The 27,380-nt window shown below is 44.6% G+C and overlaps 1 protein-coding gene across 1 annotated transcript in view; it reads left to right on the top strand.

Moving 5' to 3' along the window:
• The first annotated feature begins 567 nt into the window (after positions 1-567).
• The window catches only part of Plg (plasminogen), a 41,514-nt gene continuing 14,701 nt past the window's right edge, over positions 568-27,380 (top strand). The window contains exons 1-11 of the mRNA XM_052169732.1: positions 568-616; positions 3,438-3,573; positions 6,014-6,120; positions 10,246-10,360; positions 12,135-12,274; positions 14,076-14,196; positions 16,310-16,428; positions 19,088-19,250; positions 19,982-20,124; positions 21,626-21,785; positions 26,494-26,678. Of these exons, the coding sequence (XP_052025692.1) occupies positions 568-616; positions 3,438-3,573; positions 6,014-6,120; positions 10,246-10,360; positions 12,135-12,274; positions 14,076-14,196; positions 16,310-16,428; positions 19,088-19,250; positions 19,982-20,124; positions 21,626-21,785; positions 26,494-26,678 (1,438 nt within the window). The remainder of the gene's footprint in view (positions 617-3,437; positions 3,574-6,013; positions 6,121-10,245; positions 10,361-12,134; positions 12,275-14,075; positions 14,197-16,309; positions 16,429-19,087; positions 19,251-19,981; positions 20,125-21,625; positions 21,786-26,493; positions 26,679-27,380) is intronic.

The raw sequence follows: 27,380 nt of genomic DNA, 5'->3' as shown, positions 1-27,380 counted from the left end.
GATAGGACTTAAACTGCTTAGTCAGTCTCAGGGCTGCGAGAGAGCTGAGGGATCACCAAAGCCAAACCCAACCAAACCCAACTGCTGGTCACAACATAACGGGTGACAAACAAGCTCATGTGTATTATGTAATACACATACGAGGCATCACATGGTACCCCGGGCTCCTCTTCTGAAAATGGGAACAGTGTACAACCGATGGTCAAATGAGGCTGAGTAAGGACCGCTTGGCAGAATCTGGCATATGGGAGGAGGGAGGAGGGAGGAGGGAGGAGGGGGAGGGGAGGAGGGGGAGGGGGAGAGAGGAGGGAGTGTAATAGTGTGGAGGGGTCCAGAGGGGAAGGCCATTGCCATCACTTCCCGCATCTACTGCAGGCTCTGCTCAAACATTTTGTAAGCTCCCTGTTCGAGGTAATGTTTGCTCCTTCTGCGTACGGTGGCGGGGCCCCCAGAGAATAATTAACCTCATTGGACTACCTTGCTTGTGGATGCCTTTGCCCCCCCCCTCTTTAAGTCAACACCTGGGACTGGGACACAGTTGTCCAGGTGCCGTTGGCCAGTCCCAACATGGACCATAAGGAATTAATCCTTCTGTTTCTCTTGTTTCTGAAACCAGGTAAGGTTTGATGAGCAGTTTTCGTTCAGCTTTTTAAAATTTCTACCCATCTATTCAAAATAGATCCTCTATGCCTTTTTTGGACAATTCATTTAAATGAGTTATTAGTTTACGGCTTTCAATTCAAAGTCTCAGACTGAGGAGTTGGACATATAAATTCGCTTTCCCCATGAATACTGTTTGTGTAGGGATGAGCAGGCAGAGCAAGCCACCAGTGGCTTTGTAAATCTAAACGATGGAGGATTTTAAGGGGTATGACTAAAGACTCTAAAGGAAGTTAGAGGGGCATGTGGCTCAGTGGTAGAGCACTTGGCTAGCATATTTGAGGTCCTGGGTTCAGTTCCTAGACGTGGTAGTTAGTGGGGTTAGTTGGTCTACCTTGTTTTCAGTGTGATTGAGTAGAAGCTATTGTTGTGCTGTCCTGTTCCTGTTGGGATTTTCTGTTTGGTTGAAGGAAGGCTTCTGTGAGTCGCATGGGTCCATTTTAAAGAGACAAATATATGCAGTAATTAAACAAATACCTATTCAGAGGTCAGGGTTGTTAGACACATTGTGTGTGTGTGTGTGTGTGTGTGCGTGTGTGTGTGTGTGTGTGAAAATATCCTACCTCAGCCCCTAGAGACTAGCATTGGGGCCATTATAAGCTTAAGGGTTACATTGAAATGTTAGAACCAACTTCTCTGCAGTAGGACCAACATATCTCTGCCAATTGACAAGGGGGGATTTCTTTATAAGGTCTTTGTCAAAGTACTTATTGTCATTATCTGAAGAAATGGCTTGACTTCCATTTTCCTATTGTATAGAGATGGCCTGGGAGGGGATAAAAAACCTTCTTCCACAGCTGTGTACAAACTACTGATTTTTTTTTTTTTGAGACAAAGTCATATTATGTAGTCTTGGCCAGTCTGAAACTTGCTATGTAGACCAGGCTAGCTTTAAACTTTTAGAGGCCTATTTCTGCTCCCTGAGTGCTAGGATAAAAGTGTTACCCATCAAGGTCAGCAGAGACTTAATTTTACACACTCAAGTACACACAGACAGACATGCACACGTATATACACAGCACACACATACATAAACATACACCACACACACACACAGATACCATAGTGATGAAAAAAGTCTCTTTGCTTTGATAGTAATACACATCTATATTTAGTCTGTAACAGAGAAATACTTTTCCTTCTAGAAAATTCATTTAAAGTCTCCTATCAGTATACTGTATTAAACCTTACTTTCTGGAAGAGTCCTGGAGGTAAATAGAAAAGATAAAGACTTGGAGAAAAATTTCAAATGCAAAAGAAAAGATTCAGTCCCTCCTGGGGACATGTCTTTGGGATGGCAGGTCCTTGGGTGGATCTCAGCCGCTGTTCACCATTAAATATAACACAAAGCTGGTGGTCCATCCAAACCGGGGTGGGGGGGCGCTTTCCCCTCCATCATCATCCGAGACCTTCCTTGGCACACTCCCTGAGACCTCTTTGCACAGGTTGACCCAACTCTGTCTAGACACACTGTGCAGAGTGACCGTGTGTCTTCCAAATCACATCCGGCTCGACAGATTCCCAGAGCGTGGGTCTTCTCAAGGTGACAGTTTGAATTGGAATAGAATGCAAACCTAAACTCTTCCATGTCTCCATAGTCTCTTACGCCCATATACCAAGCCCTCTGCTGAAATAAAAGACAGCAGCTGCCTTTCCACTCTTTACTTGGCCTTCCATTTGGGGGCACTGAGGACAGATGGAGTCACCAGAGAGGGAGAGGGTAGACTTTCGAAGACAAATCTGTATTTACCAACTGTCTTCTCAAGCTTTCCTGCTTCTGACCCTGGTCACTTGTTAACTTGCTGCATGCATTTGCTTCCCCTCTAGAGGTCAAGGCCGCCACACGTTGCCCAATTCCATGGAGACTTGGCTATGTTCCTTAACCCTTTTGTATTCTCACCCCTTTGGAAATCATGAGTATTTATAGAAAAGAGTAGTGGTGGGGGCTCAGGCTTGGGACAGCGTTGTCTAAGCTTAAACCAGCACTGAAGCACCTTAGCCCAGGGGACACCTGGCAGCTGGGACTACAGTCTATAGGGACAAGAGGGAAAGCTACCAATCTCAGATCGCATCTCACTTCATTGGGAAGCTGAATCAGGAGGATTGCTTGAGTGTCAGGCCAGGTAGGGCTACATATAAAGACGTTGTCTCAACAACAACAACAACAACAACAACAATAACAACAACAAAGTGAAGCCAGTATTTGTACCAGACTCTACATTTTAATAACTTCCTCGGAAATGCCAGATACTTTCAGCATCAAGAAAAAAAAAAGTCGCGTGTCATTGTAAAGCACACATCACTGGTAGTCAATCAACAGTCTTCCCACACCACTCTCTCACCCGGAAGAGCAGATGAAAATCCAGTTGCCGTTGCTGGGGCCTCACTGGCTTATCACAGGGCACACAGTAGCGAGCGGTATAATTTACTCTTTAAAGTTTTGTACTTATGTGGTAATAGAGTGGTGGCTGCATGGGCCTCAGTTATTAATCTGCCAATCTTTTACAACCTACTGGAACTGCTTATCTAAGTAAGGATTCCTTTTATTTTTATTTTTATTTTTATTTTTATTTTTATTTTTTAATGTAATGCATTCGGCCACAAAAATAACAGCTAATGTCATTTGGCTGGGAAAAAAAGCAAAGTTAAAAGCCATGAGATATGCACATGCATGTACTTGTACACACACACACACACACCCACACTCACACACACCACAGCCATGATAATGAACAATGTCGTCTTCCAATCGCCTCAGTTTTCCACTTTTCTTTCAGGACAAGGGGACTCGCTGGATGGCTACGTCAGCACACAAGGGGCTTCACTGTTTAGTCTCACCAAGAAGCAGCTCTCGGCAAGAAGCATAGAGGACTGTTCAGCAAAATGTGAAGGGGAAACAGACTTCATCTGCAGGTATCATCGGCGCCGTGGTCTCAGGGAGCACTCTGGCCGCCCGAGGCTCCATTCTTTCGAGGACAATAAATTTGTCTATCCATTTATTAACAAAAATGGAACTCAAGAGGAAAAGGGGAGGGCTGGAGAGGTGGCACAGTGATTAAAAGTCTTTGCTGCTGTAACCCTAAGGACCAGAGTTCCATCTTTAGAGCCCACATGAAGTGGAAAGAGAACCGCAAAGTTGACCTCTGACCTCCACACACATGCAGTGGTACGTATGTGCCTGTACATACCATACATCCACACACCGATAATAATTTTAAAAATCAAAGTTAAATTAAAATGGAAATTTAAAAAATTGAGGTATAGATAGTTTATAGGGCTGGAGTTTGCTTACGATATCTGAGGATGATATCTGAGATGATAACAAGGTCTTAATAAGGTTTATTAGTGCTCCCTTAAAAAAAAACTCTGAAAAGGGGCGAGAAGTATGGCTCTGTTTGTAAGATGCTTGCATCGCAAACACAAGGACCTGGGTTTGATTCCCAGCACAAATGTGAAAGCAACACAAAGTGACTATTGTCTGAGCGCTATAGAGGCAGAAACAAGCGGATCCTGCATCTCATTGGCTACCCAATCCAGCCAATAGGAGAGTTCTCCAGGTTCAGTGAGAGACCCTGTATAAAAAAAACACAATGGAGAGAAACTGAGGAAGACACCTGAGGCTCACATCTGCCCTACACACACACACACACACACACACACACACACACACACACACGCTCATGCACACTCGTGCATATGTGGGGTGGGGCGGGAACATTAGCAATTCTTGTTGTGAGTTACAGCTGCAGACATCAGCAGTAACTACTTACTACAGACCACACGAAGGAAACAGAAGACATTCCCTAGCCTTGAGGAGCAAAGAATCACACCTACACCTTCTGGTGTCTGTCCACCAGAATATTGTGCTTCCACAGTAGTCAAAGGAACCAACAATCATGTAAAAGAATGAGACAGCAGCTATTGTGAGGCACTTCAGGAAGGGAGAGAGGGCCAGAGCTGGCCTGTGATAGGATCACAAGCCTACAGGGACACCTGGCCGGAAAGATGGCTGCCCCTGGCACAGAACGCCTGAGCTGAGCCTCCATCTCAGGGTCATGTTGGGGAAGAGAAGTTGGAAGTTTAGGCTGTTTTCTGTGGCTACACCAGAATTGCTAAGACTTGGCAATGTATTATTATTATTATTGTTATTATTTGATTTTTTTTTTTGAGACAGGGTTTCTCTGTGTAGCCCTGGCTGTCCTGGAACTCACTCTGTAGACCAGGCTGGCCTCAAACTCAGAAATCCGCCTGCCTCTGCCTCCCAAGTGCTGGGATTACAGGTGTGCGCCACCACCACCCAGCACTCGGCAATTTATAAAAGAAAGAAGTTTGTCAAATGCGTGGTTCTGGAAGCTGAAGTCTAAGGCCGGGCAGCTATAGCCTCCTGGCCTTATCGAGCTGGGACAAAGCAGGAAAATAGAAGGAAAAACAGGCAGGTGCCGCACAGAGGGCGGGAGCAGCCATGTTATGTTTATAAAGCTGGCTGTACACAGCTCAGACCCACAGGAATGAGTTCTCACTGCCGGGATGACTGAGCCACCCTTTTAAGAACTTAGTCCTTAACTCCATCAGCTCCTGAAGGCTGTAGCACCCTCTCAGCATGGTTACGGTAGAAAGCAGGCAATATCCTGAATGTGGCTAGAAACAAGCTACAGGAGAGGTGAGAGGGGCGGGGCAGAGCACAGAGATAAGGACTGGGCGGGGAAATTACAGAAGTCTGGAGGTCCAATAGGCAGAGCATCTCAGAAAGAGCTCAACACACAGAGAGCACCTTCTCCCCAGCACAAAATGAATGCCTGTCACTTGGGTGCATGCACTGTAGCTGTCTTCAGACACCCCAGAAGAGTGCATTGGGACCCCATTACAGATAGTTGTGAGCCACCATGTGGTTGCTGGGAATTGAACTCTGGAAGAGCAGTCAGTGCTTTTAACCGCTGAGCCATTCCTCCAGCCCTTGCCTGTCACTTGGGAAAGAGGCAGTCAGGCACAGTGGCACCTTCTTATAATTCTAGTACTATGGAGGCTGAGACAGGAGGATTGAGGATTTGAGGCTAGCCTGGGCTATACAAAAGTATCAGGCCCTCTGGGTACTCTGCCTGTAAAAGAAGGGAGGGAAGAAAAGAAGGGAGGACTTACAGAGGAGAGATAAGGAAAAAGGGAGTGAGGAGACATCACAGTTGGCAAGGGAGAGTGAAAGTTTAGGAAGAGTGTGACGGCCGTCAAGCTGACATGCTTAATTAACCGCAGGACTATCTTGCATAGCCACTGTGACAAAACTGACCAGAGGCAACCATGCGCAGTTCCAGGATGGAGCAAGAGATGCATTCATTAGCATCTTCTCCCTCTCCTGCAGGGCATTCCAGTACCACAGCAAAGAGCAGCAATGCGTGGTCATGGCGGAGAACAGCAAGACCTCCTCCATCATCCGGATGAGAGATGTCATCTTATTCGAAAAGAGAGGTCCGTCCGTGCCCCCCCCCCCATCCCTCCCCCTTTCCTCTTTGATATCCTCAATTTATGAAACCAGAGAGTAGCACAGAGACACTGGGGTCTGAGTTAAGTCAGGATTGGCCGTTTGGCCAGTGTCAATGTGAGTCTGTTCCTTCACAGGAACAAGATGTACACAATCATGTCTCTCTGTGGCCTGAGAACGAAGAGACTTGGTTTTGCTTGGAAGGGGAGAAAAGGAGCCTAAATATTCTTTACAATGCTGGCTTTTACTTTATAGGTGACCATGCCCCTGGGTTCCCATTTTTGAACTAACCCCAGGCACAATAGACACCAATATGTTCAATCCCCGATAACATTTAGATAAAAACAAAACTTCTTACTTCTGTTTAATTTCCCATGTCTTTTTCGTTCAAGGGCTATATTTTCCTCACTTTAAATTTTGAAGACGCATTAAGTAAAAGTTGTGATTTCTTTTCCAGCTTCCTTTATAACAAGGCCAGAAATCCCAGGCTTTATGGTCTAGGGTGGCCTGGACCCTAAAGGAGTGTCTTTTAGGCGGTCCTAAGTATTATTAAGTGTGCATGATTATTTATGAAATTTTAAAAGCCTCTTCTATACTCTGTGACTGGTTGGGTAGTTCAATAGGAGCATTGATAGAGACAGTTTAGCTCTCTAAATATTTTGTCTCGGAGTGCTGGAGAATATGAGAAATGTCTGACTCCTTGTGCTCTTAATAATGTCTCACACAAAACCAAAATGGTGAACCTGTTCCTTTAGGTTGTAATGTCCCCAATCGGTCCCCCTTCCTAGACTTAAGGGGAGGTATCCTTGGTATCTCCTTCCTTGCTTCCATGTATCTTTAAGTCTTGAGATTCAAATGTCAAGCAAATCTAACTTTAATATGAAGCATTTAGCTCCTAAATAATAGGAAACATAGGATACAAAGGCTTGTCTGCCATTGCTTAGGTTTTTATAGAAAAGGGGATGGAGTGGGATTCTTTTGACGAATTGCTAACATTTAAATACAACACCTGTCAATCATTAACCAGGAGCAACCTGAAGGCTGAGTTGCAAGGCTGAAGTCTGAAGTTTGAAGGCTGGTTTTGCTTGTTTTCAGTGGATCAAAAGGTTATATACACCAGGCTGGGTACAAACAAACAAGAGGGGAGAAAAGTCAAAAGCCGGTCAATGTTTGGTCCTGGTTTCTCTACTGTGAATCTGGACTGGATGCTGATTTATCAGCCAGGATTTTGCTAGGAGCCACCAGCATCAGGTGACATTATGCACCCTGCATGGCACTATCTCCACTGCCACCCTTAGAACCAAGCCACCATCTTGGCTGGCTGGGCCCTCTGCAGTCACAGGTACCTTGGTTGTAGCTGTACATGTGACTGCTAAGAAATAGACCTTCCTAGCGTAAAACCATCCCCGTTATAGTCAGAATAAAATCCAGCCAGTAATCTTAATACTTGGGAGGCTGAGGCAGAAGAATGGAATTTTGAGGCCAGCCTGAGCTACAAGGCAATCACTTGTCTATAAAAAAAAATCCATTATTTAATTTTTTATATTTATAGGGTACATTGTAATAATGCAAGCCACATACATATGCGTGTTTTATAACGCATGTAACCATTCATCAGAATGGTTGCAATAACATCTCCTCAAATATATATAATTTCTCTGTGTTGGGAAACTTAAGATTTTCTCTTTCATCTATTTTAAAAATAGAATACACGGTTATAAGGTATAGTGACCTTGATATGCAGAGAGCCATTTTTCGGAAGTTTCCCCTGACCCTGGCCCCCTCTTTGTCTGTGTACTACACATTTCTATTTTTGATGCGAGTGTGGAGGTACCACTCCTGGTACGAAGCATCTCAAGGAATCCTTTTGTAGTGGACCTTTTGTCTATGGTGTTGTGAGGCTGTTGGTTTGCTGGTGTTTGTTAGAGATACTTCCTGGGGGGGGGGGTCGAAGAACTAAAAACTAGGCCTTCGCAGGGAATCTTACCAGCACAAATGCACTGGAAACACTATTGTGTGCTTTTATTGATAACCCAAGCTGGCTTGTGATGTGGAGCGGATACCTTTCCCTTGGAATCTGGGGCCCCACTGGGGACTCCCCGCGCCGGGCACCAGTGTATCCTTTCCGACATCAGTCTCCTCATCTTGACAGTCTTGACAGTCTTGGCAGTCTTGGCAGCACACTAACTCTGCAATGCCTTAAGATCTTTATGACCAGCCTCCCCTGACCCCTAAGCTCATGCAGTCTGTTATGTGAGTGTGTTGTCCGCATTGGATCGCTCGAGGCTATTTAAAAATAATTCAGCTCTTGAAAGTATCCAGCTTGGGGCTTAGGGGATGGCTTGGTCTGGAAAATTTCTGAATCTCAAGCCTAGGGAGATCTGAGTTCAGATCTCCAGAACTTGTTGAACTAAAATGTTGACAGTGGCCGTGACCCTGTTGCTGGCTAGGAGCAGAGACTGGTAAATATCTAAAGCTCATTGGCTACCAGTCTAACTTCGACCACACTCAGAGACCCTGGTAGGGAGTGATCAAGATACTGGTTATCAAGTTCTGGCCTCCAGGTATACTCATAAATACATGTGCACCCCCCAAAATAACAAGTAACATACAACATATATACATACACATTATACATGTACATTATACATATACGTATATACATTTACGTTACATATATATTACATCTGCTTTACATCTACATCTACATATACAACACAAATACACATCAAAACATATCTTCATCTGGCTGGTCATGGTGGCACACACATTTAATCTCAGCACTTAGGAGGCAAAAGCAGGTGGATGTTTGTGAGTTCAGGGTCTGCCCGGTCTACATGGAGAGCCCCACGCTATCCAATGCTACTCAGTGAAACCCCGTCCCAAGCCAAGGACCAGAAAGATATTCAACTCAATCCAAAAACACGTGAGCAGCGAGCACACTGCTGTTTCCACATTCCTGCCTTAGCTTTGCTTATTACAAAGCATCACCAAATGGAATAATTAGGCATTAATACAAATGGTGCCTGGGACACTTTACTACTACATGGTGAGGACAAAAGTGGGTGTACACTGGGGACCTCCCACTTAGGGGCACACTGCTTGTAAACCTCAGTGGGCACCCAGTTGTGTTTCTGAGATAGGATGGAGCCCATTGGACTGCTAGTGATTTGGCACGTGGAGGCTGGTTGGGGATATTTGTCGTAAACACTTTGATTGCCCTCATTTCAATATACTTTGTATATTGAGAACTGTATAAAAAAGAAACACTTGGATTGGATGGACTCTCATGAGCCTCTGAATAGCCTGCTCTCTCTGTCTGGACATCTCCCTTCTGTCTGTCTGTCTGTCTCACCACTATGCCTCTGATTTGTGACACTGTGGTGTCATCCCGTCACAAACTGCTTCTCTTAATTCCTTTCATCACTGTCCTGACTCCACTGAGATTTATTCTCCAGGGAAATGGGCCTGTGCCTGTTTTGTGTTCTCCTGTGGTCCAGCCCCAGGCATGGATTAGGCACAGAGGACCTGAGGAAACAACTTTGGAATAAACACATCTGTTCTAGTTTCATTCTGATGCTGTAATAAAATGGAATCAAGTTAGGGAGGCCAAAGGATTATTTGGGCTCACAATGAATTCTAGGTCAGAGTCCATCACTGAGGAGAGGTCAGGGCAGGAACTAGAGCAGCTAGCGGCATCACACACCTAGTCAGGAACAGAGATATAAAATGCTCCACCTTGCTTGCCCACAGCCTGTGCTCAGCCAGCTCACGTCACCCTCAGAGAGCTCGGAGACAGGCCCATGGAATGGTGCTGTCTTTCCCTCTCACTTAACTCAATTAAGAAATCTTCCCACAGGCCAAGCTGATCTAGACGATTCTTCTATCAGCATCCCTTCCAGAAGATTCTAGGTGTGTCTCGGCAACAGTCTAAACTATCACAGGGTCAACGCCAAACAGTGTTTGCAGCTGTCCTTCACGGGGCCTGCCTTTCAGAGAGCAGGAAGGCAGGACTTGGCTGGAGCTCTTTCCTGTACTGGGACTGTGCCTGGCACGCCATCTTCCAGCGGTTGTTTGCTGGACTTTGAACCCCTGGGGTGGGTCTCTTGCAGTGTATCTGTCCGAATGTAAGACTGGCAGCGGCAAAGGCTACAGGGGAACCATGTCCAGGACAAAGAGCGGTGTCGCCTGTCAAAAGTGGAGTGCCACGTCCCCCCACGTACCCAAGTAAGGCCTGCTACTTCATGCTGGTGTTCATGAGTGTATTCACAACAATTACATTGCTTCCAAATCAAACCTGCCTGTTAGTGTGAGCAGAGAGAACCCTCTGATGTGGATTCTGAGAAGCTGAAGAGTCCCAACACAGAAGGAGAAAAATGGTTGGTTTCTATTAATCTTGTTATATATTATCCAAGAAGTCCTAAGACACAAAAGGAGGCACATCAAAAGAACCATTCAACCGAATTTTAGGCTGTCCTAGTTTTCATTCTATTGCTGTGATAAAATATATTGTAGCAAAAAAGTAACTAAGCCAGGTGATGGTGGCACATGCCTGTAATCCCAGCACTCTGGGAGACAGAGGCAGGCGGATTTCTGAGTTCAAGGTCAGCCTGGTCTACAGAGTGAGTTCCAGAACAGCCAGGGCTATACAGAGAAACCCCGTCTTGAAAGAACCAAATCCAAAACCACCACCAACAACAACAAAAAAAGTAACTTGGGGAGAAAGGGAATTTACTTTAGATGACAATTACAAATGATAGTCTATCATCATGGAAAAGTTAGAGCAGCAATAGATAGCTTGGTCCTGTCAGCGACACCAGAGCTACAGTCAAGGACAGAGAAATAAATGCATGCATGCTTCCTGGTGCTCAGCTCCTTCTCTGTACCTATACGCTCCAGAGTCTCCTACGTAGGGAATGGCGATGCCCACAGTGGGCTGGATCTTCCCACATATATTAATGTAATAAGACAATACCCTCACAGGCCTGCACGCGGGTCCCCAGAGATTTTTCTCATCAAGACTCTTTTCTCAGGTGAGTCTAGTTCATGTCATGTTGACGATCACACCAACAATAACAGAGACCAAGTATCAGGAAACGATGCCTGTTTAGAGATGGGTGCGTTTCAGTTAAATGTCAAGTTTGAGTTTGTATGATATATAAAGCAGGAAAAACAAAAAGAAACATTGGCAGGCTTGCGTATTATTTCAGGGTCATTCTGTTTGTGTCCCCCCCCCAACAGAGTAGCATTAGATGGCATTAAGTTCCCTGTGGTGACTCCAGGGACTGTAGGCCCAGGGCAGCCTCTTTCACAAGCCAGCTGAACTTCCAAAAACTGGGAATCGGAAGAGTCAGAAATCAAGCTTGCTTTTTCAGACTGCAAGTTCTCGCATGTCTTATCTTATATGCATATCTTATCTGCACAGTAACTCATCTCTAGAGCAGAATATGAGCTCAGCTTTCCCCAACCCTGATCACCTAGGCTGCGTTTCAAAGACCCAACTGGTCTCTGCAATTACACAATAGACTGAGTCTTCACCTGCTGCTGGCTGGATTAGTCAAGCCCTGCTTTTGTCTGTTTCTCTGCCATCGGTAACATGGGGTGCTCACCCCTTCTTGATGCATTTTCTTTTCATTAAGGGAAAGTTGACAGGATGTAGGAGGTTTCAGCAGCACGCCAGGGGCAGAGGTCACACAGACAGGAAAGCAGTCAGTGCTGTGGATGGGTGTGGAGGATCACTGGCTTCTGAGGCCCTGGTGTTCCCCCTGCCTGCTCAGTACGGGTGCTTTGGCTAGACCCAAGACTTAGCTGCCCAAAAGGTGATGGTGGTAAAATGAGCTGTTTGACCCAAACTCCCCATCCATAGATAAAGAAGCTATGGCCAGCAGCTAAAACACATTCAGGAGAGAGCAGAACCCTCAGTGTGCAGCATAGTGCTTCCGACCTTGCTAATGCACTGTTCTTTATGATGCTGTCACCACGTTCCTTTTCCATCCCGCAGATTCTCCCCCAGTACACACCCCAATGAGGGACTAGAGGAGAACTACTGTAGGAACCCAGACAATGATGAAGAAGGGCCCTGGTGCTATACAACAGACCCAGACAAGAGATTCGACTACTGCGACATCCCTGAATGCGAAGGTAGGGGCGGCTCTAGAAAACCTCCTCCTGTCTCCTTGTCACCTGGCATATGCTATACAGCCATTTCCCAGAGTCATCATTAAAAAAAAGAAAGATTTGTGTTGTACACCACAAAATGAAGTAATGGGCTTGCTCTTGTGAACGAGTCCCAGGTCTGACCTGAACTATCTTTATTAAAATGCTATTTCAACATGTGCACATGGATAGCCAGATCCCAAAACTTGGATGCAAATTTCTTTGGTTAAAAACCCCCACACAGTGTAAAACTCCAAAGAGGGTTGCTATTAAATAGCTAAATTAAAGCCACGAAACCAGAGGAATTCAAGCACGCAGGAGGAATGATTTCATGTGGGCGATTCTGTTGAGTGTGAAGTTAAATAGCACACCAGTTTGTGTGGCTTGGCATGCCTTCTTCTTCTAATGGGCCCATCAGCTTCACAAAGAACCTCAAAGGTAAATGCTAAAAAGGCATGAAAGCACCAGGCTGGGAAAACACCCCCATTTCCTGTAGGTATGTTTATTAGAGCAAGAGAAAAAGGCCAGGTGTTGCTTATGAGGCAATGCAGGCATATTTGAGGGGCCAGTTCCTTACTTATCACTTTATCTATGTGAACAGAGGAACGCCTGTATGCCTGTGTTTGGATATGCATGCTCACAGGTTATTTGGTCTTTACATCCCATGAATAGATGCTTTTTTTCTGTTTGTTTTCTTTTTGTTTGTTTGTTTCATTTTCTTTTTGTTTTTTGAGACAGGGTTTCTCCATGTAGCCCTGGCTGTCCTGGAACTCACTCTATAGACCAGGCTGGCCTCAAACTCAGAAATCTGCCTGCCTCTGCCTCTCAAGTGCTGGGATTAATGTACCACCATTGCGAGATGAACACATGCTTTTTATATCAACTTCACAGCTGCTTTTTTTTTTTTAATGATACCATAAGAATTTCAGTTGTGTGTTATTTCTCGTCCACACGAGACTTTAATGACTCCAAACCAAAGTCTTAGTTTTTAAATAAATTAGACAGCAAAAAGAAAAGAAATACAACATCCTTCCCCCACATACATCCCCCCCCCCCAATCAGTCATGTTTCTCAGCAATATGCAAACAGAAGTTTGGTTGTTTGAGGTTGAGTGGCAGCCTCCAATGGCTGCAGGGTCACTGGGGCCAAACCACAAACCCAGCAGCAGGTCCCAGTGGTCCCCATATACAATCGTCAAGTGATCAGAATAGGCTCGTCGAATTAAAAAAATCATATGCAAAATTTAAAATGGAGAATGTACAGGCTTCTGAGAGCATGTGCCCTCCCCGTGGGTGGCCTCCCAGTCTGAGGTCAGGTGTCAGAGTTTCTGACCACCATAGTTAAGGTTGCACAGACTCAAAAAGCCCAAATACATTGTCTCAGAAAAAGAATGGGAGCCAGGCGGTGCTGGCACACACCTTTAATCCCAGCACTCTGGGAGGCAGAGGCAGGCAGATTTCTGAGTTCGAGGCCAGCCTGGTCTACAGAGTGAGTTCCAGGACAGCCAGGGCTATACAGAGAAACCCTGTGTTGAAAAAGAAAGAAAGAAAGAAAGAAAGAAAGGAAGAAAGAAAGAAAGAAAGAAAGAAAGAAAGAAAGAAAGAAAGAAAGGGACCCCGACCCATCAGAACATTCCAAGTCTTTACTGCCGAGTGATTATGGGGAGTCAGGGGTTAATGGGTGGCAGGAAACCCAGGGGTCCTCTCTAGAGGGGCTCTGGTCTATGTCCCACCGTGCTTCATGTCAGTTTCTCTTTCTCCCCCCCTTCTCTTCCCACGCTGGCCAGAGGAATGCATGTTCTGCAGTGGAGAAAAGTATGAGGGCAAGATCTCCAAGACCATGTCTGGACTTGACTGCCAGGCCTGGGATTCTCAGAGCCCACATGCTCACGGATACATCCCTGCCAAGTAAGGTCCTGCACTAAGCCTGAGGCTTTTTAGATATGCGCTCCTCTTGAAGCAGGTAGAAAAGTCTGAGGAACTGAAGGCTGGGTGCTTTGACTTTCAAGGCGGGCATCTTCTCTGCTAGGATGTATATAAAGTATATGTTCTTGTTACTCATCACATGGTCCAGAGGCATCACGGGTACTTTCTAGGAAGGCAGCATTCAACCCTTATGAATAGAATTCGAGTTATAACCAAATCCACAGCCAACTTGTATTTCTGGTAAAACTGAGTAACACACTTGGCTTGTGTATGTTTCCTTGACTCCCTTCTTTTTATACCAGTTATAAGATGTTCTAACTGTGATCTATAGGTTATCAAGCATCTTACAGATCCTCCATATTTTATGTGTATTTACACTGAGTCATTCACAACTTCTACCATGTTCTCAAAGATAATTATGAGTTTAAGAACAGAACCAGAAGGCAATGATGGTTTTCAGAGAAAGACCTTGTGAGGGTTCAAGGTCATATTTTTCACAGGAAAACATCTCCCCACAGATGTCATGTTCTTACTTCTCTTTCTGTGATGACCCTAGGGTCATAACAGGGCTACTAAGATTCTTAGTAGTGTGGCTAAACCACAGCTGCCCCTGTGGTCAATGGCGTCGCTGAGTTTTGCATCTTTCATTCCAAAGATCTTAAAGCATGGCTCCCGTCACTGCCTTTCAAAGGCAAGCATAATAGCCTCAAAGTATGACTAGGACATGCCAACTGTAGAAACTAGAAGACAGGCAATAGACCACTGCTAGCTTTCTCTTTGCCCTAAGCATCCAGTCTCAGAGAGGAACCAGGCACAGAGACAATTGCCCAGTTAACCCCCAGGGTCCCTGCCAAGGAGGGCTCTCTGTCAAGGTACTTGAAGGAACATAGCTCCCAATCTTGGATTCTCTAAGCTTTCTGGTAGTGGGGTAGGAGCCTGGTAGACCAGTAGGACCAGGCATCAATTTCCTGCCCGCACCATGTCACTGTTTGAAAATATTGAGTACTTTGTTCTTTGAAGATTACTATTATTTGTATCTGGATAACTAAAGTTTGCTTGCTTCATTATTCTGGGTGCTTAGATAGTTTCACATCCTCTTCTGTAAGTCTTGCACATGGGAATCACTAGAAATGTGGTCCTTGGAAGACTGAGCCTATCTTTCTTCCTGGGTTTCCAGCAGAGGACTAATTCTAATTGCAGATGCTAAGTGGTCACTCATTCTTAAAGATTCTCATGAGTCTGCATGAATGTTTATTGCTATTTAAAAATCCATTTTCAACAGCATGAGCTGTCACTTGTGTTTTTGATCTGAGCCATTCTGATAGGTGTGACGAAATCTCGAAGCCGTTTTGATTTGCATTTCCCTGATAGCTAAGAATGTTGAACATTTCTTAAAGTGTTTCTCTGCCATTTGAGATTCTGTTTAGATCTGTAACTCCTTTTTTGTAATTGAATTATTTAGTTTGTTGATGTCTAGTTTCTTGAATTCTTTCTTTATTGTGGATATTAGTTCTCTGTCAGAGGTAGAGTTGGTAAAAATCTTTTCCCATTCTCTGGGCTGCTACTTTATCCTACTGACAGTGTCTTTTGCTTTGCAGAAGCTTTTCAGTGTCCCTGGGTGGCCTGTTCTTTTCTAAAGGGAGGCAGAGCTGGGTAGATCTGGGGAAGAAAGGAGGTGAGGGGAAGAGACTGGGAGAGGGGAGGAAGGAGAAACTGGTCAGGATGTAAAACTGGTAGGGATGTAATATACAAGAGAGCTATAGGGGCTGGAGAGGTGGCTCAGAGGATAAGAGCACTGACTGTTCTTCTGAAGGTCCTGAGTTCAAATCCCAGCAACTACATGGTGGCTCACAACCATCTGTAACCCTCTTCAGAGATCTGATGCCCTCTTCTGATGTGTCTGATGTGTACCTACGTATAACAATAAATAAATCTTAAAAAGAGAGAACAATGAAAAAATTAGAAAAGTAAAAAGAAGTACATGGTGAATTATATGATATTTTTATTCCTAAATTATTGGTATGTTTTCACAGCAAATGAAAAAAAAAATGAAAGAAAACAGGGGTGAAAAATAAAATCCTTCTTGTCCTCCCAGGTTTCCGAGCAAGAACCTGAAGATGAATTACTGCCGCAACCCTGATGGGGAGCCGCGACCCTGGTGTTTCACCACGGACCCCAACAAACGCTGGGAATACTGTGATATCCCCCGCTGTAGTAAGTTCAGTCCATACCCGATGCTTTGGAAACCACTCCCACCCTCCCCACCCTCCCACCCCCCCACCCCCCCACTCACCCCTGCCTCCCCCTTTTTGGAGTGTTGTTGGCAGCTGAGGCCCTAAAGAGTCGTCCCCACAGGTCTGCCGGATGTTCCCGACCCCTTTCATCCACGTTATTAGCTCTTTAGGTATCTGGTAAGGCTATCCAGTTAAGTGATTCCCTCAATCCCCAAGATTTCTACTGTTTGTGAATATCATCAGTTTAAAGGCAAGGCCGCAGCTCCAGGAGCCCCAACCGTCTGGACTCCACCCCCACTTGCTGTCCATTAAAGATGCAGGAGTGGGGAAAGGCAGAGCATGATATAATCCATGCGGCCTCATAAAGGGGCTCAGTGATGCCAAGCTCATCCTTTCCTTTTTTTAATGCTTTTTAAAAAGATTTATTTATTGTTATATGTAAGGATACTGTGGCTGTCTTCAAACACTCAAGAGGGCATCAGAACTCGTTACCGATGGTTGTGAGTCACCATGTGGATGCAGGGATTTGAACTTGGGACCTTCAGAAGAGCAGTCAGTGTTCTTAATGGCTGAACCATCTCTCCAGCCTTGCCAAGCTCATCCTTAAGGGGTGGACAGGAGCTCTGGGACTTTCTAGAAAGGGAGAAACAAAAAAAAAGGGCTTGCGATTCATATAGCTGATGGAGTAGGAGGTCTTGGTTATAGGTAGGCCACTGTATTATATCAGCTCTGCTTCGCTGGGGAAGTTATTGTGGTTGGCGTGGTCACCACCACCACTACCACCACCACCACCATCGCTGTTGTCGTCATCATCATCATCTTAAGGGGAACAGTCTGCTTTCTAGGAGCTGACTGTTCACCTGTGATGTAAGCTCTCCATTATGGGTAACTGCCCTAGCATGGTGGTGATTTGTCTTGAAGATTCAGTGTTTCTTGTGTGAACCCTTTTGTCATAACCCAGAGGCCAAGGAGATATTTGCGTAGATTAAGTGCTTGCCCCATAAAGTCTGAGTTCAACCTTCAGAACACACATTTTTTTTTTTTAAAGGAAACAAACAAACAAACGCCAACTGAGCATGGTGGTGTCAGTGGGGAGGTGGAGGCAGGCCAAGGCAGGTGGTAACAAGTGGATCTCTACTTAGGTCTTGCTGCCTAGCCAGCCTAGCCCACTTGGTAACCTCCAAGTAAAAGACCCTGTCTCAAAAAGAGAAAGTAAACGTGTCTAGGAAATGACAGTTGAGGTCGTCCTCTGGCCACCACATGAACACGTGCACACATGCACATACATGAAGCTGTTTGTCCGTCCCTCCAGTCACTTCTCAAATCCAAGGTGACTGCAGAACCACATGAGCCAGGAAGAAAGAGTCAGAGGCAAACTAGAGACAAAGGGACCATGTGGCATTAGTGGGGTCAGAGAGTCCTTCTCCACAAGCATGCTCAAATGCAGATTTCTGGGGGGGGGGGGCAGCTCTGCCGTTCCAGTCTTCCCGGAGCCTGACAGCATGAACTTCATCCCCAGACAGAGGGTTTTTTTTTTTTTCCTCTCCTAATTGCTGAGCTGTCAACACAGACCCTGCTGTTTCAGCTGTCTAACTTGGGGGTGCTCATGAGAAATAGAGCTCTTAAAAGTGAGACATGGGGAAAGCTATTTCACACTGCCCCTTCTTGGTAAGTGGAACAGAGAGTCTCGAAGGGTAGCCAGGCCATGAGCAAATGCTAGAAAAGATATACAAGGACAGCCTGCCACCTTTGCTCTGCCGTCAATGAAAAGCAGAGATTCCTTAGGCTGTCTCCTTCTTAAAATAATGCCCCCCACAAAGTCTTAATTTCTAGATGCATGCTTTTTTTTTCTTTTCTTTTTTCTTTTTTTCCTGTTTAAAGATTTATTTATTTATTATGTATACAGCAGGCCAGAAGAGGGCACCAGATCTGATTATAAGTGGTTGTGAGCCACACCATATAGTTGCTGGGATTTGAACTCAGGACCTCTGGAAGTGCTCTTAACCTCTGAACCATCTCTCCAGTCCGCATACTTTTTTCTTAAGATATTTGGTTAGTGGGGTTTTTTTTCCCCGCGTTTTTATTTTACTGGCTATTGAGAGGTGAGTGGTTACATATCCAGCTTTAACTGTAGATTACTCTATTTCCCTTAGGGTGTAACTGCTTGCCTTCTGTATTTTGAAGCTCTGTTGGTAGGTGCATACATATCTAAGACATTCACCTTTTCCCACGGGTTCTTTCTTAGCTGTGTGCCTTTATGGGAGATGGGTAGTGGTCAGTTGTGCTTACCTAGTGATCATGTATTTTTCTCAAAGGGCCTGGATCAAAGGCATACATACGTAAGGATTTGAGGTGGGGGAGGACTTACACTGATTCTTGCCATGCTTGATGAAGTGACACAAAACACTAGAGACAGAAGCATCTGGCCCCAGGGTTCATCTTTAGAGAAGTTCCTGATGAAATGGCCCTGTAGACACATAGTCTATCAAACTGAAAGTACTAAGCTGTCCCCACATGTAAAATCCCAAGAGGAATGAGAGACGGTGTAGCAGAGAGACCCTGTCTTCATCCTTTCAAAACATCTGTTGGTGCATTCTTAATGGAAAACCATTCGTGATCAATTCTTTCCCCTATTCAAGCCACATCCCCGCCCCCACCTGGCCCAACCTATCAATGTCTGAAGGGAAGAGGCGAAAATTACAGAGGGACCGTGTCTGTCACCGTGTCCGGGAAAACCTGTCAGCGCTGGAGTGAGCAAACCCCTCATAGGCACAACAGGACGCCAGAAAATTTCCCCTGCAAGTATGTCCCTTCCGTTTCCTTCCCCACCCCTGTCGCCATGAGTCCTGGAACCCATTGACTTCACCTTGGCTGTAGCATAAAAAAAAAAATCGAGAATGAAGACCGGTTAGGTCACATGCACGGAAAGAGACATTGAGCAGTGTTTTACCTGCTACAGTCTTTCTCAGAAATGCAAACTCTAGGGTTTTACTTTAGAGTTAATAAGTTTGAGACTGAGGGCAGAGTGGGGAAAATCCTCATTGTTCCAGCATACAATGCAGTGCCCAACCCAGAACTAGACTTATTTTATTCTATCATATGAAGTCAATGAAAGCATGTATATATATGCATATGTATTAAAGATTTATTTATTTTATGTATATGAGTGTTCTATCTCCATGCACCCCTCATGTCAAAAGAGGACATCAGATTGCATTACAGATGGTAGTGAGCTACCATGTGGTTGCTGGGAATTGAACTCAGGATCTTTGGAAGAGTAGCCAGTGCCCTTAACCTCTAAGCCATCTCTCCAGCCCAAGAAATATATTTTAGCCATTGCTTCTTCTAGGCCAAATGACTGGTCATGGCGTGTGATGTCTAAGCCCAGTTTAAGATTCCCTCCTGGTACCTGTCAATCGTTCAGCACGCACAATTCCGGTGTATTAGATATAAACAGTACTCCCTCTAACAAGCATGTGCACACCTTGCTCACTCAAAGGCTCTGAAGAGCGAAACTCGTACTTCCTTTCTAGAAATCTGGAAGAGAACTACTGCCGGAACCCGGATGGAGAAACTGCCCCCTGGTGCTATACCACGGACAGCCTGACGAGGTGGGAGTACTGTGAGATTCCGTCCTGTGAGTCTTCAGCCTCACTAGACCAGTCGGATTCCTCAGGTAAGAAGAGTGGGTCACATGAGCAGTAGCTCAAGTTTGTCTCTAGTGACTTCTTCACCGCGTATCAGGGTGCCATGCCTTTGCTTTGCCTAATCTTGCTGTGGGGTCAGAGTGGGGCTTGTATGATTTCCTTTATAGCATTTCACCTGTTGTATGCCCCGTGGCTTAGGATACAGCCAAGCTCTTGAAATCTTGACTTTTGCTGTGCTTAGGAAGTTTCTTATGAGAGTCAACCCGCCAATTCTATCAGGCTTCTGTATTCCGGCTGTATTGCTTATAGGTCCGACGTTAACTGCAGATTAGTCTACGTTTCACTTGCTTTGGTGTGACGCTGAACCTGAAACCCTGAAGAGTCTGGTGTGAACAGACTCTGCAGCTCTGCCTACATCAGTGTTTGTGTGATGTGTCTCAGTAGCCTTCTAACTGAGACATTTACATTAACATAATTGTGCATGGTTGGCTTTAAGTCCATCATTAAGGTACTTGTTCTGTCTGCGGTCTCCTGGCCGCTATCCATCCTTTCCTTTTGTGTCATGTGGAACCCATTGCCCAAGTACTTTTTTTTTTTTTAAAGATTTATTTATATATTATATATAAGTACACTGTAGCTGTCCTTAGACACACCAGAAGGGGGCGTCAGATCTCATTACATATGGTTGTGAGCCACCATGTGGTTTCTGGGATTTGAACTCAGGACCTTCAGAAGAGCAGTCAGTGCTCTTAACCGCTGAGCCATCTTCCCAGCCCTACCCAAGTACTTTTAAGCTAGCTCACTGGCTGTTCGCTTAACTGTGTCATCCGCTGATCAATCCCTTGAAGGATTTCTTCATCTCTGATGCTATGCGTTTCACTCCTTGAATTTCTATTTTGTTCTTATTTTTTGAACTTTGTGCCTCTGCTGAAATTCTCCCTTTATATATTAGTTGTCTCCACCACAGCTAATCCAGTCACAACTGACCAAGACTATTTCATAATCCCAACGGCTAGTGTCTCTGAGAATCAATGGCCTTTCTTGTGTCCTAGAGGCAGGATCACCTCTGCCTCATTCTAGAAGCTCAAGGCATTGGTATCCTATGACCAAAGAGAGGCTAGGAAAGTATGCAGAGTGTTAGGTCTGGCCCCATCCTGCCTGGTACCCTCCTTATGGGGCAGCCTGGCCTCTTGTTCTAATAAACATCAGCTAGTAATTCATAAAAATAACTTGTACATAATGACATTTCCAGTTATCAACATTCTGGCCAATTTTATGCATCTTCCAAGGGCTTTTTTTTTTCAATATGTGGTACAACACTATAAATGGTGTACTACACACATAATACACATATATGCACATACATACACACACATGTGCATGTGTGTACACACACATGTACACACACACACACACACACACACACACACACACTGAAATTTTCCAGACTGCTTTACTACATGTGTCATAATTAGTGCTCAAGTTGGCTTGCTCCAGATCTTGTCTTATTTTCTTCTGCTTTGATTTCAGTTCTACCGGAGCAAACGCCTGTGGTCCAGGAATGCTACCAGGGCAATGGGCAGAGCTATCGGGGCACGTCATCCACTACCATCACAGGGAAGAAGTGCCAGTCCTGGGTAGCTATGACCCCACACAGTCATTTGAAGACCCCAGAGAACTTCCCAGATGCGTACGTATGTCTTTGATTTTAACTATGAGAGGATCAATACCTAGCTTAGGTTTCCATGGGCCCTGTGCTTTAGGCTAACTTGTCTGAACCAAATTTCTCTGAGATTACTTACCACATGGGGAAGAACTTGGCTTTTGAGAAATGGGCCTGAAGGAGAGAAGCCATTAACTGGGTCCCTTTCCTGAGAAATTTTGTAGAAGCAAGGGGGATCTGTGGTGGTGGTAAGGTCCCATTGGTGAAACCCTTGTGAGAACAAGTCACCATGAGGCTTAGAGCTAGTACCACCACGTCCCTGTGCTAACGATGATGTTGGCTCTTAGCATTGGGCTGGGTCATCCCAGTGCAAACCACAGGCGTGGAGTTTTGTGTTTGCCTCCCAAGCTAATATTTCTAGTGGCATCTGCAGCTCCAGTCCCTTCAGTCACCTCACCTGGGAAGCCTTACGAGCCAGAAGCACAGTGCTCTCCAGGGGCAGGAGCTGCCAGAGAGGATGTCGGGAGTCATTGTAATAAGAAAATGGAAGACAGCGAGAGAGTTAATTAAGGAGGGAGGAGGAGAGGGAGGAAGGAGAGAGGGAGGAGAGGAAGGAGGGGAAAGGAGAACAGGAGGGAGGGAAGGAGGGAGGGAAACAAGAAAGGAGGAATGGAGGGAAAGAAGAGAAGGAGGAAGAGGGAAGAAAGGCAGGAGGAAAAGAAGGAATGAAGGAAGGGGCAACAGAGGAAAGGAAGGAAAAGCAAATTAGGAAGAAAAGGAGAAAGATAGGAAGGAAAGAAGAGACCGAGGTTGTGAGGGAGAGAGGAAACAAAGGGAGGGACAAAGGAGAAAGGGAACGAGAGAGGGAGGAAAAGAACAAAAGACAGAAGAGAGGGCCCCGCGTTCTGAAAAGAAGCACAGGCATCCCGGCTCACAGGCACACGACCAATGGACACAGATGGCCATCATGACTGAGTGAGTTTACATGTTCAAAGAGTGCCAGGCACACATGAGGTCAGCAGGCAAGTCTAAACTAGCTACGTGCAACCGAGCCATAACGTTATACACATCATCAGCAATGCTATAAAAACCATAAACTACTTGGTGAGGCCCCCAGACAAGATCATCGCGTGTCCCGAGACAGCAGGAAGGGGCGCAGACAGGAAATCGGGACAGTCCAGAAACCAAACCCACGTTTCCATGCAGGCAGCAAAGCAGCTGGATGCTTAAAGAGCACCTTTCCCCAGAGCAGTAAAGGAATAGCAGACGCTGTGTAAACAGCCCGCCAACCCCGCCAACCCAAACCCCAATCCCAGCCAACCCAAAGTGTGCGTTCCCGACTCACACTTCAGACACCACACTAGATTCGCTGTAGCTGTTAGACCCCAGTGCAGACGCTATACCTAAAGCTGAAATGTGAAACTTCTGGGGGGAGAAGAGAGGAAAGTATTTTCATAATCCAGGGAAAGGCAAATCTTTTAAGCAAAATATTTTTAAAAAAAGACAAGTTTTGCTTTTATAAAATGGAAACTTCACAAATGCCACTGTTGAAAAAACAGATATCGGAGACTAGAGACTGGGAGAAAAATTACTCTCAATCCATATGTGCGACAGATGCCTCAAGTATATATATATGTATATATAGATAGATGCACACATATATCTGCATGTATACATATATACATTTATATACACATATACAATTTATATACATTTACACATATATACATATATATGATATACATATACACACACACACACACACACACATATATATACATTCTCCCATTCCCCCCATATCATAAAAACAGTAACAGATACAAATTGGTATTTCTCATGGAAAGATACACAAATGGCCAATAGCCTGAGAAACACTGAGAAAGTTTAGCATCGTAGACCATAAAAGAACCAAGAATGATAACTACAGAGAGACCCATCGGGCACAGAGTAGGCGTGGCTACTCGTAAAAAGACAGGAGTAAGGGCTGAGTAGGGCATGGAGAAAGATGTGCGAAGTGGAAAATTTTGGATTCTTTGGAGACTCAGTTGCATCATGTGATGTTTGTCTGAAAACCGTCTTATGAGAGGATGTTTTTGCTAAAACAGCCATATGAGAGGAGACGACTGACTGCCATCACCCTTACCTGCATATGTAATATTTATATATGTGGTATGTGATATGTGATATATGATATATGCAGGTATGCATACACAAAATAATTCATTTATACATATGCAGAATAATTCATTAATTAAAAGATAAACTCACCATCAAAATATCTGAACTGTCACAGTTACTGTAAATCCAAGGTATTTAAATAGTAGGTGGCAGGCTGGAGAGATAGCTCAGTTCTTAAGAGCTATCTCTGCTTTTTCAGTGGTCCTACGTTCAGTTCCCAGTAGCCACATGTTGACTCACACTTGATGTGGCTGCAGTCCCCTTTCTGGTTTCTGTAGGCAATGCATGCATATAGGATACTGACCTGAAGGCAAACACTAATACAAATAAAACAAAAATAAACTTAGAAAAACCAAACAAACTGGTGGTTAAGTAATTGATGTGGGATCAGCACACATATTTGCTTAAGTATAAAAACCACAACCACTCTGGAAATCCACCCATGGCCTCTCGTAAGGTTAAACAGACATGTGTTTACCCTATAAATCTGCAATTCTACTCCTGAATATTTACCTCATGAAATAGAATCACTATTCCACCAAGAAATCATTCAGAATATACATAGCAGGGCTGACGAGATGGCTCAGTGGGCAAGGGAGCTTTCTAAGCAAACATGGCTACCCGAGTTAGCTCCGCTGAACCCAGGTCAAGAGGGAAAGACAGGTCTGACAAAGTTGCCATCTAGCCTAGAATTAGCAATGTACCTTGGGCTGGCCTAGACCTAGCCTAGAACTCACAGACACCCACCTGCTTCTGTTTCCTGAGTGTTGGAACCGGGGGAACAAGCCACCCCACCTGGGTAAATACTTTTCTTTTTTAAAGAAAATTGCTCATAGATTTGCTTATTTATGAAGTCTATCATGAAGAATATTCACTTACTTATGATAGCCAAGACTCAACAATGCTAATGATCATCAATAGAAAAGTGTGAATTAATACTTTTTGGTTCAACCATGCAATGAAAGGAGCTCAGAAATTTTATATCAAGGAAAGAATACATAAAAGTGCACATTCAGTGGGAATTCTTTTATATTGAGGAGAGATGCTAAAGTACTTCGGATGAAATAAACTGCGACCAAAATACCAGACAGGCACAACTAAGACAGGAAAACTTTATTCCTGGCTCATGCTTTCAGAGAGGTCAATCTATGATCATGTGACTTCATGTGCCTGGGCAGAATACCACAGTGCTGGAGCGTGTTGTACACATAGCAGCAGACAGATCAGGGGACAGGAAGTGGTCACAGATGATAATGTATTATGTATAACATTGTATTATGGACTGGTCCTGGTGACCTCCTCCTCCTAGGTGGGCTCTGTCTGCTGAAGTTAATCATACAGCACTGAGGACCAAAAGTTTACAACATGAGCCTGTGGGAGACACTTCAGATTCAAACCCACAACCCCAGAAATACAGTGTATCTCAACTAAAAGAAAGTAGGTGTCTGCTCACATATCTCGTGCCTTGGGATCCATCCCATTGATTGGTTTCCTGTAGCTGTGGGCACAGGCTTGAGACAAAGTCACTTGTCTGCAGAGTCTCCAGATGGGGCTGGGTTCCAGTTCCCACCGAGATATAGGTCATGATGACTCTGGGTTGATGGCAGGACTGAGGATTCTGGGAGTTTGGGACAACATGTTTGAGTGGAGTTGGGGGACAAGAGGGTTGGATTCTCCATTGTTCCTCAGTATCCTCATTTGATGTGGTTTTTGGATCCCCACAACATTTCAGGCCCTTTGGAGCCCCCCAGAAGACTTTGTCATCTCCCCTAGCTCTTCCAACTTCTTTATCTCATCCTCTACTGTCTGAATCTGGCTTCCGCAGGCAGAGGATGGATCTAAGACAAAAGGTTCCTGGCCAGGACTGTATCCTATAGAAATGACATCCTGCCCCGAGAACTCATTTTCCAGACCAACTTTTGTGAATCTTTCAAATGCAAATCAACCCTTACTATATTTACAGTGACATCAACTTTCACAATTTCCATTTACTATAAGTGTTTAGAATTTTCACTACGTTAAGAACAGACAAGGCTAGGGGACTCTTCTTTTTATAAGCTATTGATTTCTTTGAGTAACATTTTTAGTTTCAGTTTAAATATTCTCATGTAGTGATATCTAGAAAGATATTAATATATTCACAGTTGTTTTTTAAAATCTAGAATTACATTTCAAGATCTAAATTGGGGAAATGTATTTGTCAGAGTGTCAAAAGAAAATATTATGATGCTTGCTTTTAAATGTATACAATATATATATATATATGTTATAATATATATGTTATATATTATATACTATGTTATATATTATCTATTATATAGACTATATTTTATATATATATACTATGTTATATATAGTACAATGTATTATAATACATTGTAAACATATTTACATTGTCTCAGTTTTGGTTAAGAGGACCATTTGTGACTATGCATTTTTAATAATACCCTCTGTGGGAAGTTTCAAAGGCACATTGCTAACACTTTTATTGTAAACAAAATTGAGAAGGGGCTGAATCCTTCCACCACTGCTGACCACACTGCTTTGGGCTTTACAGTGGCTTGGAGATGAACTACTGCAGGAACCCGGACGGTGACCCTAAGGGCCCCTGGTGCTTCACCACTGACCCAAGCGTCAGGTGGGAATACTGCAACCTGAAGCGGTGCTCAGAGACAGGAGGGAGTGTTGCGGAATCACCCACAGTCCCCGAAATACCAAGTGTGCCGGGTACCCCTGAGACAGGTAGGAAGCTGGTGGCCAGACATATGTGGGCACTTGTGGTCACTGAACACAGAGGAGGAAGTGTTACTGTTGCAGAAGCTCCCACACTGCATGGGGCACGCGTGTGGGCTGAGAATTTGCTGCATAGAAGGAGCCTCAGCCCTATCTTGGGGCAGGCAGGGAGGGGGTTGTTTATAGAAGGTGGGTGAACAGTTTTCCCAGGCTCCCTGCAAGCCCTCCGTGTCTTGTGACTATTCACACCATTGTAAAACTGGGCTTTCCTATGTCCCAGGCTCAGTTCCTCTTCAAAAACATCCTACCTAAGTTGGGGTCATTTCCAAGCCTGTAAACACCACTTCCAGAACCAGGCGGCAACTCTTGCTCCTGGTCAAGCCCTCAGCGTTGGAGGGCTGGGTCACTGCGTCTGCCACTAGAGAGCAACCCAACAGTAACTAACAGAGCAGTGGTTCTCAACCTGTGTGATCCCTTTGGGATCAAATGGCCCGTTCTACAGGAGTCATACATCAGTCATCCTGCATATCAGATATTTGCTTTACAACTCATAGCAGCAGCAAAATTACAGTTATGAAGTAGCGATGAAAATAATCTATGGTTAGGGGTCACCACAACATGAGGAACTGTATTAAAGGGTCACAGCATTAGGAGGGTTGAGAACCACTGTATCAGAGCAAACCAACATTGATATAATTATGCTGTATTTGA

Source organism: Apodemus sylvaticus, chromosome 23 (genome assembly GCF_947179515.1).
Source record: "Apodemus sylvaticus chromosome 23, mApoSyl1.1, whole genome shotgun sequence".
Classification (NCBI taxonomy): Eukaryota; Metazoa; Chordata; class Mammalia; order Rodentia; family Muridae; genus Apodemus; species Apodemus sylvaticus.
Note: the sequence above shows the minus strand (reverse complement) of the source record. Positions and strands in the feature narration are given on the sequence as shown.